General features: G+C 37.6%; 1 protein-coding gene across 1 annotated transcript in view; it reads right to left on the reverse strand.

The window, feature by feature from the left end:
• Positions 1-18,695, reverse strand: part of SLC9A3 (solute carrier family 9 member A3) — a 119,046-nt gene that overhangs the window by 38,218 nt on the left and 62,133 nt on the right. Inside the window, exons 3-4 of the mRNA XM_074206829.1 lie at positions 11,669-11,829; positions 6,111-6,189 (exon numbers count right to left, since the gene is read on the reverse strand). Of these exons, the coding sequence (XP_074062930.1) occupies positions 6,111-6,189; positions 11,669-11,829 (240 nt within the window). The remainder of the gene's footprint in view (positions 1-6,110; positions 6,190-11,668; positions 11,830-18,695) is intronic.

Here is an 18,695-nt window from a genome sequence, read left to right on the forward strand (position 1 = left end):
ATGTATGGGGAAGGTGTTTTCATTTGGGCTCTTGGTATTTTCACTCTCTCAGATGACCAAACTGAACTGACACTGCCCTCCATCAGGTCTCTTAATAATAAATCCCAGTCAAATGGTAAAACCACCTCATCTGGCTTCTCTGCTCCTACTTAAATATTTCAGAAATATACTGAAAAAAAAAACACATAACCCGGCTAATTGTTACCTAATAAGCCCTCTGAATTTCTAGAAAATCCTGTATTTTTCTCTGATTGACCATTTTACTCTTTCTATAGAATGTTTTAAACCTTCTTTTAACTACACAGACTTCCTAAATCACCCCTCCCTTTCAGATATCTTAAAAAAATAAAGCTCCATCAAGGCCAGATCCCTTTCACCTCATTTCCATTCCTTAAAAACTGTCTATATCACTCTCTCACTTGCTCCACTCCCTGATAAAAAAAATTTGCTCTTCTTGCCAGCATCAAGCTTTCAACTTGTGGTCTTGAGCTCACATCTTCCACTCTCTTTGGAGTGTTTACTTCTTCCTTCATTGTCTACCTCATCCTTTAAAAGAATATCAAAACTAACAAAGAACCTTTACTCAACCTTGCCATCCTCTCAAATGATCATGGTATATCCCTAGCATATCTCTCTGCCTTCTCATAACTAAATTCCTAGAAAAGATCTTCCATACTATTTGTCTCCATTTATTCATTTCTCATTCACTTTTTAATTCCTTGTAGTCTCTGATTCTTGGGCCCACTGCCCTCCTCCTACTCTACTAGAAATGCTTCCTCAAAAAGTACGGAAACTTTTCTGCTATATTCAATGACCTTTTTCTCAGGTCTCTTTGTCTTTGCTAAAGCTTTTTACATTGCTGGTCACACCTACCCCTCTCCTGAATACTTCTCTCTTTTGTGAAATATTATTCTAGATTCTCTTACTACCAGTTTGACCATAACTTCAATCTTTTTTGCTCTATCATCTTTTTCATTTCCCCAAGGCTGGGTCCACTTTTCTTCTTCCAGATTGTCTCATGGTGAGCTCATCTGTATCCGTGGGTTTGATGATCATCTCTGTTCATATATATCTATATCTAGATGTTGTTCATTGTTCATTCAGATGTTGTTTTGTTGATTCCACCCTCACAGTATCTGTTGCATCTATCTCCTTTTCATTCACTCAGCCTCTACCCTACTTTAATTCTTTAATTCTTCTTTCCTAGACTACAATAGAAGCCTCTTAATTTGTCTCCCTGTTTCCAGTCTTTCCCTTCCCAATCCATTATTCAAACCTGTCTGACAATATTAACTCAATGACTACTCAGAAATCTTCAGTGACTCTCTATTATCTTCAACATAAAATACAAGCATCTTTGCGGGGCATCTAAAGCCATCTACAATATGGCTCCAACCTACAGATTCATTTTTATTTCATATCACTTTTCTTCATGCATGCTCTGCTTGGTCAGATTGGCCTACTAGTCATGACATTTCTTCTCCCACTTAATACAGGTGGACCCCAATGTTTAAAATGCATTCCTTCCTCACCTCTGTCCTAACTTCCTTCAAAGTCCAGCTTAAGGTCAGTTCATTATATCCCTCTTTACCTTTTGAAATAACTGTATTGGTTTTGTGACTAGTTATATGTATGGGGCAATTAGGTGGTGCAGTGGGTAGAGCACTGGCTTTGGAGTCAGGAGGATGTAAGTTTGAATCTAGCCTCAGACATTTGCTAGCTGTGTGACTTTGGGCAAGATATTTAACCCTGACTGCCTCACATCCAGGGCCATCTCCAGTTGTCCTGGTCCAAATCTGGTCACTGGAGTCAGATGATTACAGAGGAGAAAGTGAAGTTGATAGCTTAGTACAACACCCCCTCATTCAAATCAAATTCTTGTGCTTGTCATGGTATCACCACCCTGATGTCATGGTCTTCTTTGATAATGAAGGACAATCATCAAAACATTCATTATTTGTGTACATATTGTATCTCTCCAAAAGTACTTAAGTTATTAAGGGTATGTACTATTTTTTTTCAATCTTTGTTTCCCCAATACCTCACCCACAACAGGCTCTTAAAAAATATGTGGTAGTTTGAACTGATTATATAAAGTGAAAGTGCCCTTCAGGCTGGTAAAGTCAGGGAGACTTCATGAAGAATATAGAATTTGTGATGGACTAGAAGACTGAGTGTTATTTCCAATAGGAAGAAGAAAGATGGGCATTACAACTGCCTAGTTTTCCAACATTACAAGAGAGAGAGAGCGATTGTAGTGGACTGGGCATATTCTTAGAATGCCAGTCATATGCTTGCCAAAAATACTATTCTATGGAGAACTCTCACAGGCCATACACTTACAAGGGGGTCAGAAGAAGCAATGCCAAGATACCCTGAAGGTCTCTTTGGAGAACTTTGGAATTAATTGTACAGTATGGGAGACACCGGCACAGGACCATTCAGCATAGTGTGCCTCATCAGAGAGGGTGCTGCACTCTATGAGGAAGGCAGAACTGAAGCAGCTCAAAGGAAACGTGACATCTGTAAGTTTACAGTATCCACCCCAGGTGTTCACATGGACTATTTGTGCCTGACCTGTGATAGAGTCTTCTGAGCTCCTATTGGTCTGATCAGTCACAGTCAGACCCACTGTTATTTGTCTCAGACTTAGTGATGTCACTTTGATCTTCTTGGATAAAGAAGAATAAGACCAACCAAAGTTCTAATGTGAGCAAAGAAGCAAAGATGACAACATAGGCCATATTCAAGTAATTCTAAATAGTCCAGTTGTATAGAATATTGGTTATATGAATAGGAATAGTGAAAGATAAACCTGCAAAGGTAGCATGGGGACAGATTGTGAAGGATGGGAACTGTCAGACTAAGGAGCATATCATTCCATTCATCCATTCTACTGGGACAGTCATTTGCTTGCTGCCCCCCACTTCTTACCACAACCTCTAGTAACCCTCTCACCAACTCCATTAGGAGAGGAAAACAACTTAATTTTGGGATGGGACAGAGAAAGAATTGTCCTGGCTGTTGATTAGTGGGTGAGAAAATTAATCTACATCACAACCCTCTATAACTAGCCAATACAGAAGTATCCATTCGATGGGGCAGCTAGGTGGCACAGTGGTTAGAGCACAGTGGTTAGAGTCAGGAGGATGAGAGTTTGAATTCAGGCTCAGACACTTGCCACTTACTAGCTGTGTGACCTTGGGCAAGTCACTTAACCCTGATTGCCTAGCATCTAGAGCCATCTCCAGTCATCTGATTCATTTCTGATCACTGGACCCAGATGGCTGTGGAGGAGAAAGTAAGGCTGGTAATTAGCACAGTTCCCCCCTTACTCAAATGCAATTCACTTGCTTGTCATGGTATCACTTCCTTGATGTCATGGTCTTCTTTGAGAACTAAGGAAAAAACATCACCATCCATTCATATCAATCCTTTTTCTCCATTGTGAATCCTGGCATCCTCTCATATACTGTGTTAGGAGAGAAGTGGGTATGTTTCTTGTTCTTCTCACAGTTACTCCCAAGTGTTTTCCCACTAACATCTTCGCCCTTAGAAACCTCTCCTCCACCCACATATATCAACAGATTCTGGTGGTTATTATAATGCTCCAAGATTGTCATGATAGTCCCAGATCATTTCTTCTTTTTTTTCTCAATGAGTTCACCTGCCTTTCTCCCAGGATTTCTTTCAATTCCAATTCCTTGCTCTTGATCTTGGGAACCTCAATTTGGGTTTGTTGATTTGCTATCTCCTAAAATATTTCTGTTTCTCGATTCATCAATTCCCTAAACCACTGATACTAAACTCAAATAGAAATGGGCCATTAAACTAAAAACCCCTGAGAGTTGAATAATTGACTTAGAAAAACTACATATTAGCAATATCTATGTTTTATATTTTTATTTATTTTGTTAAATATTTCCCTATTACATTTTAATCTGTACTCAGGAGTATTGAAGGCCCAGTTGACACATCTACTGCAAATTACCATTATCTCCCATTCTATAAATAAGGATGGTCATACCCTTGTTCTCATCATCAACTACAAGTGATAAGCTACCACAATAACTCTGAAATTCATAAGATCAAAACCTCTGCCCTGACATCTCTCCCTGAGCCTAAAACCTATTCTCTGTGTTCAAATAAAGTTCCAGTCACTCTGGCCACCTTGGCCATCACCCTTATTCTGGTTTTACTTTCTTACTTTCAAAACTTTGACCCCTTATTAACTAGTTCAACTTTATATCAACTTTTACCTTTAATTCTCTTGTTCCTTTGTCTATAACATTCATCCCCTTCTAAATTCTAATCCTGGATAATCTCCACCATTCACATTCTCTGCTTCTTCTGAGCTGAGAAACACGGTTGGAGAAAATCTTACAACCATGCTGTTTGTATCCATTTTAAACATGCTCCTGAGCTTCAACTGGGTCCTCAGTACTGCACAAAAATTCTCCCATTTCTTCCTGATGAACCTCTATCTCATTTGCTAAGAGTGATTTCAAACCTTTTTGCTTCTTCTCAAGCAACTGGCATGATCTCTTCTACCCACCATCCCCTCCTATGCTTACTGAAATCTGACCTATATGTATAAGAAAACAATTCTATAGGCATCTTAAAGTCAACATATCCAAAATGGAATTCATTCTTTTCTATTAAACCCTTCTTTGAACTTATTTCCCTATTAATGTTGTTGATTTTACATTTTGCCATCTAATATCATTGTAAGCTAGAAGTCATCTTCAACTCTTCCTTTTTACTCCTTTTTACTGATTTACATAGCCAATCAATTGCCAAATCTTGCCAGTTCTTCCTTCTATAAATCTCTTGTATCTGTCTTCTTCTCTCTTAGATCACAAACAAGCTAGTTCATGTTCTCATTACTTCTCAACCAAACTACAGAAATTGTTTCCCAAATAGTCTCCTTCCAGATTATCCTTTCTTCCATCTGTCCTCCAAATAGCTGAGAAATGGATTTCTAAAGGATGGTCTAACAATATTGTTTCCCTGTTCAAGAGACCACTACTGCATCTAGGATAAAATACTAATTCATATTTGTCATTTCAAATCTTCATAATCTATAGCTCTATTTTATCTTTCCAGTATTTCCAGTCTACATTATTCCAGGATCATGCAGCTTGCTATCTCTCAAGACATTCTATCTTCTGTCTTCATGGTACTGCTTGCTTGGGATGTTTTCCTTCCTCAATTCTTTCCCTTGAAACCCCTTGTTCTTTAAAGGTTGGATTCAAGTGTCTACCTCTTTCAAGAGGTTTTTCCAGACCCCCCCCAGTTGCTAGTTCCCTCCATCCTCTAATCATTCTGTTTTTATTTTGTATATATATTGAGTTTAACTATTTAACTATAAACGTGTATTCCTATAGAAGAATATAAGCTTTGTGAGGGCTGATATAATCTCACTTTTGTATTTGTATTTGCCTGGCACAAAAGATACTTAATAAATACTTCCTGTTGTTGATTATGTAGGAGGCAGGCAACAGTTGATGCTTTCTAAATATGAATGTTGCAAAATGATGTGCTAAGGTGAAGAAACCATTATAGGAATGGGAATGAAAAGGAAAGGATGGATGCAAAAGACTGTAGGCAAACAGTCAAGGCTTGGCAACTGAATTTGAAAAATGATGGAGGGTGAGATGTAGTTTTAGGCCTGTGTGACTGTAAAGAGCCCATAGGAAATATGAGTTACAGAAACAGGTTTGGGGAACCTAATAAATACAGTTTAGGAAAAGATAGTCTCTAATCCAAAAAGGGGAAATTCTTTCTAAAGCGGGTTAGTAGAGCAACTGTTTTCATTCAACATTTTAATGTCAGCACCCCCTGCTTCTACAGATTATAGGACTCATGGAGAAGAAATCATGGAAGCAAAGTTTTTAGAGTGTAAATGGATCCACTCTAAGAAATACTCACTTGCCCCTAGAAAGTATTATTATTGCTATGTAGATGATCATGCAAAATACTGATTTTGACAAAACTGTTGAATCAATTATACTAATTACTTTAATTTTGCTAAAATAGAAGCCCTTATATAAAAGCCTTTAATGGTATGGTTCTGAAGAAAGGATTAGGAAATATCTCAATTTACATACCTATGCCTTTCACACAGTCCACTCCTGTCACTTTATCAGCACCCAGTGACACAAAAGAGTCAAAAACATTATACAGGACCTAAAAGGAGAGAAAATGAATCAAATAAGAGTTCATTATATCTCATATTCCCTACTACTAATATTAGGCACTGATTTTACAAGTCATGGAATGTAGGACTATGGTAGAAATGGGGAGGAGGAGAAAGGAATCAGTCTAGTTTGGAAACAAAACTGTTGGAAGGAAAAATCATCATGGAATAATAATAATCAACATTAAAAAGGCCAAAAATAAGAGAGGAAGATGAAATGCAATACATTGTCTATTCAATGGGAAGAGGAAAGAACATTCTGAACTGAAATCTTTTCAAATAAATAGCAAAATTCAGAATTGTGTACCATCTACATGCCATGGTTTTCTGTATGATCACCTGCTAAGAGACTTATAATGGCAAGCTCCTTTACTATACAAAAATAGGTCTGATAAACCATGTAATTCAGTAAATCATGATTATCAAACTCACGTATTTTAAAAAAATGACTTTGGTGTTGTTTTGACTCCTGGCTTGTGGGATCCTTACCCCCTGCAGTTTATGTGGGTGTTGATGTTTAAACATTATCCTATCAAGACATTGAGATAAAAAGCTAAGAAACTCGATCCTGCATAATTGCTTTTCCTCACTACAGCTTGTATAGACAGCTGTGTTTTCTGTGTTCTTTTAAAATGATGCTAGTTTCTACTCCTTTTCCAGAAAGTACCTCACAAACACCAAAGAATTATAACATTTTATTTACATAACCCAGAAAAAGGGATGCCATATAGAGATGGCACAAAATAGAGCAGGCTAGTTTTCCCTAAAGGTTACTTTTGCTCTTCCCCCACCCACCCCAGTCATTCACATTCTACAGAAGAGAAACATAGGGTTCTACCCGACCTGCTCTAAGCAGACCTGTGATCACTAAAAAGGTGAATATAAGAGGAAAGCAAATATTCTCTATTCTGATCAATAGCTCCACTAAGATTTCAAAATATCTCTGTTTTGAGGAATAGATACAGAATTAGGATTATAAGTATAGAACTAGAAGGGTTGAAATTTCCTCTGGATCAGTGTGTGTGGGGGGAAACCTTTTTTTCTGTCAAGGGTCATTTAGATATTTATGACATCATTCGCAGGCCATACAAAATTATCAATTTAAAAATTAGCCTGCCATATTTGGTCAAACATTTAATTAATTCACCCCTAAAAAGCTCCTAGATTTGTTGAATTTTGCCATGGCAACATCAGAATAAATGATTTTGCAGGTTTATATGGCCTACCATCAGACATTCCCTGCCCCAGCTCTAGATCTAACGCCATCATTTTACAAATGAACAAACTGAGGCCCAAAGTCAGAGAGGCAGTTTACAGCAGTGCGGGGATTTGAACAGAGATTTGACTCTAGATGGAGCCCCTTTCCCCACTGTACCACAGCATGGTCCCTTATCCCTCTAGATCCAGGACCTAGAATATTTGTGCTAGAAAAAGAGAATTGATGTGAATATCTGGAAGTAACCTAAAGGTGTGATGAAAACAAGTCTCAAAAACAGATTTTATTCTTGCTAAATTCAGTTGTCTAGTCTGTAGGAATGAAATAAGAATTGCTTTAATTCATGAAGTCATTAAATGCAAAATCATAGGATCAAAAGGGCAGTTTTTATCAGCCTTGTTTTTCTTTGGGAAATAGAGGTCACATAAAAGAAGGCTGAAACTACTTAGAACTTCATGATAAATAAAATTTTGAGCTGCTCTTGGTAGTTTAGTAATTATAGAAACAAAAAATAGTGATTGAATTGTATCAGTGGAACTAGGATTAGTGATCATTCATCTTATAAAACCCTTGAAAATATTTTGGGAACTAAATATGAATGCCCAAGTCCTGGTTTTTTTTTCTGATTAGATAAACAAAACTAAGCAAGGATAAGGACAATTTTCTTTTCTTTTTTTTCTTTTTCTTTTTTTTTGCAAGGCAATAGGGTTAAGTGACTTGCCCAAGGTCACACAGCTAGGTAATTATGATATGTCTGAGATCAAATTTGAACTCAGGTCCTCCTGACTCCAGGGCTGTATTTGATCCCCTGTACCACCTAGCTGCCCCCTAAGGACAATTTTCTTAATGAGAAATGTATCTGTTTTCATCCCACAAATTTCTAATGGTAATCAATAAATCAGATTATTTACCAAAAAAATGAAGACTTTTTAGAGAAAATCTTTTAGGGGCGGCTAGGTGGCGTAGTAGATAAAGCACCGGCCTTGGAGTCAGGAGTACCTGGGTTCAAATCCAGTCTCAGACACTTAATTGCCTAGCTGTGTGGCCTTGGGCAAGCCACTTAACCCCGTTTGCCTTGCAAAAAAAAACCTAAAAAAAGAGAGAGAGAAAATCTTTTACAGAGGTGGAGAAATAATCATATTTAGTACCATCCCTTTGGAGTTTGCTGTTGCATGTGGTATCTTATGGATAGATTTCAGTTTTCTATGGATAGGTAGATGTGTACCATGTTCATTACCCCCCCACAAAGGGAGTAGTGTTGGGTCTTATAGGCTGTCCTAACTTTGATTTTTCAAAAAGGTATTGGTCAAAAATGAGATATTATAAGAAAAATGGACTATGGTAGTATAGTATCAAGCAGGATTTGACTTTCCTAATTCTTTTGCTTAATGCAGTTAGTGCCTACATAGTCTTTTATACTCTGTTCAGTTTTAAGTCTAAATATGGGTCAGATGCTGCTTTCTGTGCTATTCCTCCCTGTCACCTGGGCAGGATTGATGATAGCATCAGAACTATGCAAACTGGGCACTGCAGCCCTACATGAACTGGGCAGCTGTTATTCTCTACTCCTCCCCTCCTCCTGTACATCTTCTCTCCTTGCCTTTAATATTCCCACAATTCTAGGAGTTCCATTTCTCCAAACAGGTATGCCATGGTAGGGAGGTCTATAACACAAACTAAGGAGTGTGTGTGTGTGTGTGTGTGTGTGTGTGTGTGTGTGTGTGTGTCTGTGTCTGTGTCTGTGTGTATGTGTATCTGTCTGTGTGCGCGCGTGTGCACGCGGGCATACACCTAGGTGGTAGTGTGGGGGAGGTAGAGGCAGCTACAATTTCTTGATTCCGACAAAACTGAGGTTTTCCTGTTTGTAGGTTGCTAATTCCCTACATTAATTTTTCAACACTTTACAGCTATTTATCTCCATTTATGTCAAGGGTTGCGAAATTCTTAAAAAAAGGCAAGTTAAGGTTTTGTGTGTGTGTGTGTGTGTGTGTGGCACTTTAGAAGAGAGAGAACACATTATACAATCAAATAAACAATTGCAAACATTGGGAGAAAAAAAAATTGCTGTGTTAATCTCCAAGGATTTATTATCCTTTTTCAGTAAATCAGTAAACAGTATAATGCAGAGTGTCTAAAGAGCTATCAGATCTAATAATAGAACACTCTTAAAAGAATGAGAATGATTGACTAAGGAGAGTACTGGGTCTATACTCCAGAGGGGAAAAAATCTTAATCTCTCTCTCTCTCTCTGTCTGTCTTTCTCTATCTCTCTCTCTCTGTCTGTCTGTGTCTGTGTCTGTCTGTCTGTATCTCTCTCTCTCTCTTCTCTCTCTCTCTCTCTCTCTCTCTCTCTCTCTCTCTCTCTCTCTCTCTCTCTCTCTCTTCTCTCTCTCTCCCCCTCTCAGTTCCAAAGAACCATAAAGATTTAGGATCTGGTCTGATCCCTTCATTTTACAGATAAAGAAACTGAGGCTCAATGAGTCATTTGTCCAAGATTAAACATAAATAGTAAAGCTAGGTCCTTTGAATCTAACCACTATTAAAAGGAGATTTACAAAGCAATTATTCTCAAGCTGGGAAAGCTGGCTAATTCCTTCTATTTTTTCCTGGGGTATACCCTAGTCTAGTCAAGGAGAGGATCTTGGAAAACACTGAAGAGAGATCTTATTTCCTTTGGCAGCAAAACACATATGTCCTTTGGTTAAAAAAAGTTTTATAAATCTTATATTAATACTTTCCATCAGTCTTACCCTCAAAGGGCTCTAAGGATCACAAAGTGTCTAGAGACCTTTGTTCACCTACGGAAGCTTTCCAGTTATCCTGGGAGATGAACAATTGTGGTTTCGACATTTGCCCTAAAACTATCTCTAAGCCCAGCTCAGCTTTTTATTTTGAGCAGAAATCTGTCATTTATTTGTCATATTAATTAAAATTCAGAAATAATTCCTTTGGTGTCTTAGGAGAAGTTCAAGACCCTTCCTTTCTCAAATCCAATGGAACTTTCATGCAGTGATAAGCAGAAGTAGATGGGGAAGACTGTGGGGGGTCTTCCATTCCACTGATTGGACTCAGGAACAAAAAATTTGAGAACCACTGCTCTTAGTAATAGTGATTAAATATTTTATAACTTTAGATTTATAGAAATAAGTGATTAAATATTTTATAACTTCATATTTATAGATTATGTACATCTATGAGTTTGAAAATAATGGAATAAACCTTGTTATAAAATGTTTGCAACTTTGAATTAGGAGGAAATAAAACTGGTCTGTGGAGAAGCTAGGTAGCCAGTGGATAGAGCACTGGACCTGGAGTCAGGAAGACCTGAGTTCAAATATGACCTCAGAAACTTATTAGCTGTGTGACCTGAGGCAAGTCACTTCAATCTGTTTGCCTCAGTTCCTCATCTATAAAATGAGCTGGAGAAGGAAAAAGAAAACTACTCCAGTACCTTTGCCAAGAAAATCCCAAAACAGGCCATGATGACACAACTGAAACAACCAAGTGACAGCAGCAACAACAAAAACTGATCAGAGAAACAGTAATGTGTAGTGGATCAAGAGCCAAACTTTTGGAATCAGGAAGACTTGGGTTCTAGTTCAGCCTCTGACACATAATAGGCTATGTGACCCTGGACAATTCCCTTAACCTCCAAGAGCCTTCAGGGAATTATCAGTTATAGACCAGGGGCTGATTTGTTTTGGTGGAGGGAGTTTCCTCATTCCTCATTCCCTTCTCTACCCCCCTCCCTATTCCCAAAGGGCTTCTTAATTTACTAGTTAAGAAAAGAAGACTAGTAGCTGTTTAAAATGACATTTAATGTGGGCAAAAGATATTAAATAACAAGGTAAGGGAGTCAGTAAAAACGGGATGCAAGGGGTCTGAAGAGCTATCAGATTTAACAATAAGACATGCCAGAAACTTTCCTTGATGAGATTACAAATTTCGTAAGTAAAGAGAATACTGCAGATAGAGTAGATTTAGGTTTCAGTAAAGTTTTCCACTCGGGAGAATCAGACCGAGCTTATCCTCGGGTTGGTGGCAGGTTCTTGTCAAGGCCTAGAGAGTGGGAAAGGAAATAGAATGAAAGGATGTGTACCTGGAATTGTCAGAATTTTTCAGCCATTTGGCTGCATGGAATTTCAAATCTACTGAATTGTTTTTACCTAGTATTCCCAACTATTTAAAAAGAAAAGCTAAAAGTTGCAACAGAGCTTTCATAGGAAACCAAACTCTTACCATCCCATGCTTACCACAGTGACAGCGTCATTTAGCAGCGACTCCCCAAAAACGATGATAAACAGGACATCATTGACATGGACTTCTTCAAAAACAGCCAGGACAGCCACAGGGTCCACTGCTGCTATTAAGCTGCCAAACAAGAGGAAGTCCAACAGTCCAATACTGAGCTCTCCTAGGAAGACAAAGCGACAAGCCATATGGGAAACAGCCCCTGGAGCAAGTCCAGTAGCAGTCAGTTCCAGGGAAAATTAGGCACATAAAGAACTGTGGATTCTTCAAGAGAATCTCTTAAATGAGGTAGCAAGATAACTCCAGATGTAAGATCTAGCTCCTAGATCCTGAAGAAGTTTCCAGTGGATCAAGGTCCCGAGTGAAAAGAAACTGCTCCAAATTAAATATATCCAGAAGACAGAATAAAAAATATCTCAACTCTTTGTTTTTGGAGAATGGATCACTCTGTCCTGTGACAGTCTCATAGCAAAAAGGCCAGGGACCATGGACCAGAAAAAGGAAGAATTTTTAGAGTGGAAGCATTTCACAGGTCTATAGGATCATAGATTTGGAACTAGAAGGGACCTTAAGGATCATCTAGATCATCCCCCTCATTTCAGAGGAGAAAATAGAATTCTGAGAGGTCTGAAGAGCAACATTATAGTATTCTTCCCTGTATTTCATTAAGAATTACTTTATTGGGGGGCGGCTAGGTGGTGCAGTGGATAGAGCACCGGCTCTGGAGTCAGGAGTACCTGAGTTCAAATCTGGCCTCAGATTATTAATAATTATTAATAATTACCTAGCTGTGTGGCCTTGGACAAGCCACTTAACCCCCATTGCCTTGCAAAAACCTAAATAAAAAACTAAAAAAAAAGGAATTAATTTGTTATAAAATAATGTTCTTTGGTAGTAAAAGTTTTATGGACTAGTAAGAATTTGTCACAGATTAGTCATGGGCTGGATGGTTGATAAATCTGACTCTGGGAGGTCCAGACGCTTATCCTTCCTAGCTCCTCCCCTTTTCCCTAGTACCAATTTTATTGAAAGTCTTACATCTGGACTGCCCCATTCCGACATATGCAACCAGGTTTAAGAAAGCAATTTAAAGAAATAGGTTGGCTACACAAGAATACATTTGACTGTGAACCAATTTTTACCTAGGAGTATATTCTTTATAAGATAACAATTATGAGTCTTTTTCTAGTTGCCTGAACTGTAAAGTACAATCCACTATATAAGGCTTATCTCATTAGTTATTTGCAAACATATAAACAGTTTGGAAAAACCACCTTATTCCCAAATATTGCTAATAATATGGCATTTAGTTTTTCCCCAATACTACAAAGATTCTCTAAATAGAGCTGTTTCATTTTATAGCACTGAAGACATAGTGAAATAGGTGTTTGGAGCAGGCCCCAAGCAAAAGGTACCCCTAGCTTGTCCCCACCACCATTTTGCAAAGTAGTTTCCCACTATTACTACTCAAGAGACTAATGATGGTCCATTTTAAAAGCTACAATTTGAGAATTCACATTTTGACTCCTTATCTTTTTCAGTGCCATTGTCATTACATTCAGTTAGTTCATAAGTTAGTTCAAAATGTTAAAGTAATATAAGTGAAAAGGGCATTGTGTTTTGGAGCCAGAAGACTGGTTCATCTATCATCTATCTATCTATCTATCTATCTATCTATCTATCTATCTATCTATCTATCTATCTATCTATCATCTATTTATCCATCATCCATTTATCTACCAATCCATTCATCCACTCATCTGTTTATCTTTTTTTTCCCTTGTCCAGTTGTTTTTCAATTGTGTCTGATTCTTCATGACCCCATTTAAGTGACTTATGCAGGGTCACACAGCTGAGGTCAAAATTGAACTTAGGAAAATAAGTCTTTTTGACTCCAGGCTTGGCATTGAATCACCTGATTGTATTCTATCTATTTACATAGATATACATATATTTGTTTACATATAATATGTTCAGTCCTACACTGAATCTACTGAATATATGTAAAAATACAAGCATCTGTATGTTCTATCCTAACCTTTCTAATTAGCTCTTATCCTGTAACATAAATGACTTATTAGACATATTTTCTCAATTTAACATTCTATCTCTTGTTTTTTTGTGCAGGTTATTTCCCCATCTTTGGAATAAATTCTCCCCTATCTCTACCTTTTAGAGTTATTTTCTTCATTTAGGGCTCAACTCAATTTCTGCTTTCTTAAAGTCTACTCCAACAAGTCTCAGTAGTTAGTGTACTTTTCTAAGCAAAAATTACCCAATCCTGTTTTATTTGTCTATGTAGCACAGTGGAGAGAATACTAGGCCTAGAATTGGGAAGAACTGAATTCAAATGTGGCTTCAGATACTTAAGAACAGTGTAAATCTGACAAGTCACTTAATTCTGTTTCCTTTAGTTTCTTCATCCATCAAATGAGCTGGAGAAGGAAATCACAAACACTTCAGTATCTTTGCCAAAAAAAAACCCAAATCGGGTCACAAAGAGTCAGACCTGACTGAAATGACTGAGTAAATAGGTGCTTATCAATCTCAGTATTTCCCTGTATCCTTCTTAAGGACAGAGACTTTATTTTTTGGATCCTCCTCACCTAGCATAGGATGGGGTTGAGTTGTGTTTTGGACCCTACCTGAAATTGAATTTCAGCAGCAATACTGCCTAGGTTTTGTGTGTGTGTGTGTGTGTGTGTGTGTGTGTGTGTATAAGGATCAGTTCATTCCCCTGAGCCTCAGGTTCTGTATGATCTGTAAAGTGAGATCACATGTTTTCACTACCTGCCTCATGGGATGGATATGAAGAACATGTTTGTAAAACGTGCAGCTCAATAGAAATGTGAGCTATGGTACTCACTCAGCTGCCCAATGTATTGTTATAAATGTGCAAGGGAACCTCAGAACACACATATAAACAAATCAGGTAACAGGCACATCGTCTTCTGTTACTCAAAGCATCAATCTGCTTCTTCTAAACTCTCCCTTTGTACCCTCCAATAGGCTCTGTCCTTGGAACCATTGTCTTTTTCTTGTCTTTGACTCAGACCTTCAGACTCAAGCTGAACTCTCTAAGTATCCGGCAAGAGAATATTAAAAAAGACAAAAGCCAAAACCAAACAATGTGGGCTCTAGGTTTTCCTCCACACCAGGTAGAAAATCATGGAGGGGGAGGAGGAGATTTTTTTTTTGAAGCAACTAGGGTTAAGCCATGGTCACACCGCAAGTAAGTGTCTGAGGTTACATTTGAACTCAGGTCTTTCTGACTCCAGGGCTGGTTCTCTGTCTACTGTGTCACCAAACTGCTCTTAGATACCATTACTATTTTAAAGTATACTAGTATTATAAGAAAGGAATTTTTCTAATTGACCCTTGAAGGACAGAGCTAGAAGCCATGGGAGGAAGTTAGATGAATCAGGAACAAGCAATAGAGAACATCTGGATTTGGAGACAAGGAGACCTCTATTTGCATCCCATCTCTGCTATATGATTTCAGAGAAGTCATTTAACCTCTCTAAGCCTCAGTTTCCTTAGCAATAATGCTGCCTGTAGTAACTAACCTCATAAGATTTTTGTCAAACTCAAAATAAAATAAAATAAAGTATCTAAAGTACCCTTTAGATTTTAAAGCATTGTATAAACTCCAATAATGTAAAAGAAGTAAATCTAGGCTTGAGGCAAATTAAAAAAAATCTTAAGGTACCTCTCTCAAACTAGAATAAATTTCTCTGGAAGTAGAAATTCCTCTCATTGAAACCTCCTAGACAGGCTTCTTGTGGAGAAAGACTTCAAGCAAAAACTGACCAATACTGGAGGTATAGGAAAAGGATTTTTTAGAGGGAAGGATTAGTTTTGGTGTCCTCTGACACGCCTCCAACTTTCTGACTATTAAATGCTCACTCTACCAAGCACATCACCGTATTAAAAAATTTCATTCATCATTGCCTCTGATACCTCCTGGTGACATGTGCCCTGGACTAATTACCAGCCTTTCTCAGGACCTCACCCAAACTCCTGAAGCCTGTACACTACAGAGCAGATATGGTAGAGAGATTTTCTTCTCTGACCAAGGCTCTTTCTTCCAATGAAATCACAGGACCAGCGCATGGAAAATGTCAGTCCCCTCTTGAAAAAGTCTCAAGTGGCTCTCTATTGGTAGTGCTCCTATATCATATTTGGACTCCTCTGTCTAGTACCTTCCCTTCTCTCAGTCTCCCTATTCAGGTAGATACATCTCATATCCTACCCCCTCCATGAAGGCTTTCCTTACTTCCCGAGCCCACAATAATTTCTCTCATTTTTGTAGTATAAATATAATCACAGTTTAGTGCTTAATTATTTTCTAATTCTTTTATTTGTTTTAATCTTGTCTCTCTAGCTGTACTATAAAGTCCTTGAAGACAGAGTCTGACTTTTACTTCTTCTCTTTCTTCCAGATGCTTGGGAAACGATGTAACATAGTGGTTTTAAAATCAAAAGGCCAGAGTTCAAATTTATAGTCCCATACTTAAACAGGTCACTAAACATTTCTTAGCCTTTGTTTCACCCTACTGATTTTTGTAAACACTGAAATCTCTTTTAAAAGAATTTCCACATTTTCTGCTCTGGTTGTGATTTTCCTGGCATATATAAATACAATTTAAAATCTTACATTGACATTTTATCACATTCAACTCAGCAGTATGGGGGTATTTCTCTACTCCTCTATCACTCCCATACAATACATTCCCACAAATTCGTCTGAAACAGCTTCTACCTAAAATTTTATTTTAAAGTTCTTGAAAGATTAATAAACTCTTAATAGAGGATTACAGTTTCTAAAGGAATTTTCTTCTACTCTCATCAAAACCTAGAGCTATTGATTGTTATCCCTAAGATCCTGAAGTGAATGGCAATAATTAATATCCAACTAACATAAATATTACAAAATGGCTTTTGTTTCCTCCTTATACCTGACATAAGAATTCATCATATTCCTTCCTAATGGACTTTCATGCAATGCTCTCTAGGGAGGAATAGAAAACAAAGCAATTTGGGAGTAAAAGTTTTCACACTGTGTCTCTGCCTTTTACTATTGATGTGACCTTGTGAAATTAGCAATTTTAGGCCTCAGTTTTCTTGTTTGGAAAATGAAAACTTTGGAATAAATGATCTCTAAAGTCTTTTCCATCTCTGAATTATGAGCTTACATCATATCCAAACTTGGTATCTCCCTTAATGACTAAGACAAAATTTTGCACATGGGAAGTTTTAAAAATGTAAATTGAAATGAAGTCCCTATCTTACATTCACACTATGCACATATGTGTGTGATCAGGCAAAATGTACATGTGTGCTTGCTGTGTTTATGTACATCAACACACATAGTTATAAACAAGGCATAATATCTAAAAAATTTCCCTAAATTCCTTTTCCTTTTTCATCCAATTCAGTCACCAGTCTCTTCTGCCTTTATACTTTTGCAAGGTTAAAAGAAAAGAAATGAAAGGGCAGTTAAGTGGCACAGAAGATAGAACATGGGTCCTAGGGTCAGGAGGCCCTCAAATTCGACCTCAGATATGTAAAAAAAACAATCACCTAGCTGTGTGACTTTGGGTAAGTCACTTAACCCCATAGCCCTGCCAACTCTCCCCCAAAAAAAGAAACAACAAGAAAAGAAATAGAAGTATATAAAAGAGAACAAAGATGGGAGATAAGACAAAAAGAAAAAAGAGGGAAATTTTGGTGGGTAGTGGTAGGGTGCAAACATAATCACTTTACATTATAATTGCTTGGGAACATACATGCCAACAGTTGCCTGCTCCTGGACTATGGTGCTTTTCACTTCTGTATTTTCTAAACTGACAGTGACCTCAGTTCTTTAATTCACTAGGAGATTAAGCTAGAAGAAATCTCTAAGGTCTGGGGCAGGTTGGGAAGAATATCACTGGCTCCTGGTCTCCTACATCAGGTTGCAAAATTTCTGCATGATGCTAGGATATTAGCTCCAAGTTGTGGATATAGGTCATTTGAAATGTATGATTGTAAAGGCAAGTGGCAGAGAACATGAGCTGGCATTTTTCAGGTATACCTCTAAGAAGAGCAATGTAGGAGACTGGAGACTGCATTGGCTGTCAATCAAATTCTTGTCTCTCCAATGGGCACGTTATTCCGAAGGAGATGAAAGGGCAGATTCTATTGGGAAAGCTTATTTGTAGTACTAACTTCCCCAGGGCTCTATGGTTGACATTGCCAATGCCATCAAAGCCATTTTATCAGCTTTTCCTACAACCTGCATTGTTTCATGACTAGGTAGAAATTAAAGGAGGAACTAATTTTCAAGTAATTTTTCAACTGTAAAGTTTATATTATATATACACATATATGTATATATATATATATATATGTATGTATGTCTTATTAGACTTTGGAAGCATAAATCTTACCACTGAAATCAACAAATTCCAAAATTCAATTTTAAAAGAATTTGAAAGTGCGAGTTTCTCACACCTTTTCTCTACTCCCTGAATTTCAAGCATAAGTGGATTTCAGATACAAATTCCCCTTCAAGGTTAGTCAATCTTTAAACACTGGTTGACTCCTATCATTTTCTCCCTAGTTACACTTGAGTTCTTTTACTCACTCCATAGTTGCGCCTTAGTCAGTTCAGTAATAAGAAAAATCAGGAAAATTGGTGGTAGAGTGCAAGATAGACAGCTAGATCACTGGACCATATCATAGCATCAGAGATTTAGAGCTGGACAGGACTCTTGCAACATCCTATTTACTCACTACATATTTTTGAGTCTGGAGCTCAAAAAACCATCCTAAAGAGTCACTTAAAACTTATGCCAATAAAGAAAGTTTTGGTTCTGTCTACTTTGTGGAACCACCGTGCTAACCCCCAAGGGCCAGCTGATTTAAGAGAACTCAAATTTCATCTAGTATGGATGATGGTGTCTAATTAATGAAAGAGAACCATTCAATCAATCTAATGAATAATGTGTGATGATCTGTAGACAAGTACCAACTGTTTGTCCACCA

The sequence above is a fragment of the Macrotis lagotis genome, chromosome X, assembly GCF_037893015.1.
Source record: "Macrotis lagotis isolate mMagLag1 chromosome X, bilby.v1.9.chrom.fasta, whole genome shotgun sequence".
Classification (NCBI taxonomy): domain Eukaryota; kingdom Metazoa; phylum Chordata; class Mammalia; order Peramelemorphia; family Peramelidae; genus Macrotis; species Macrotis lagotis.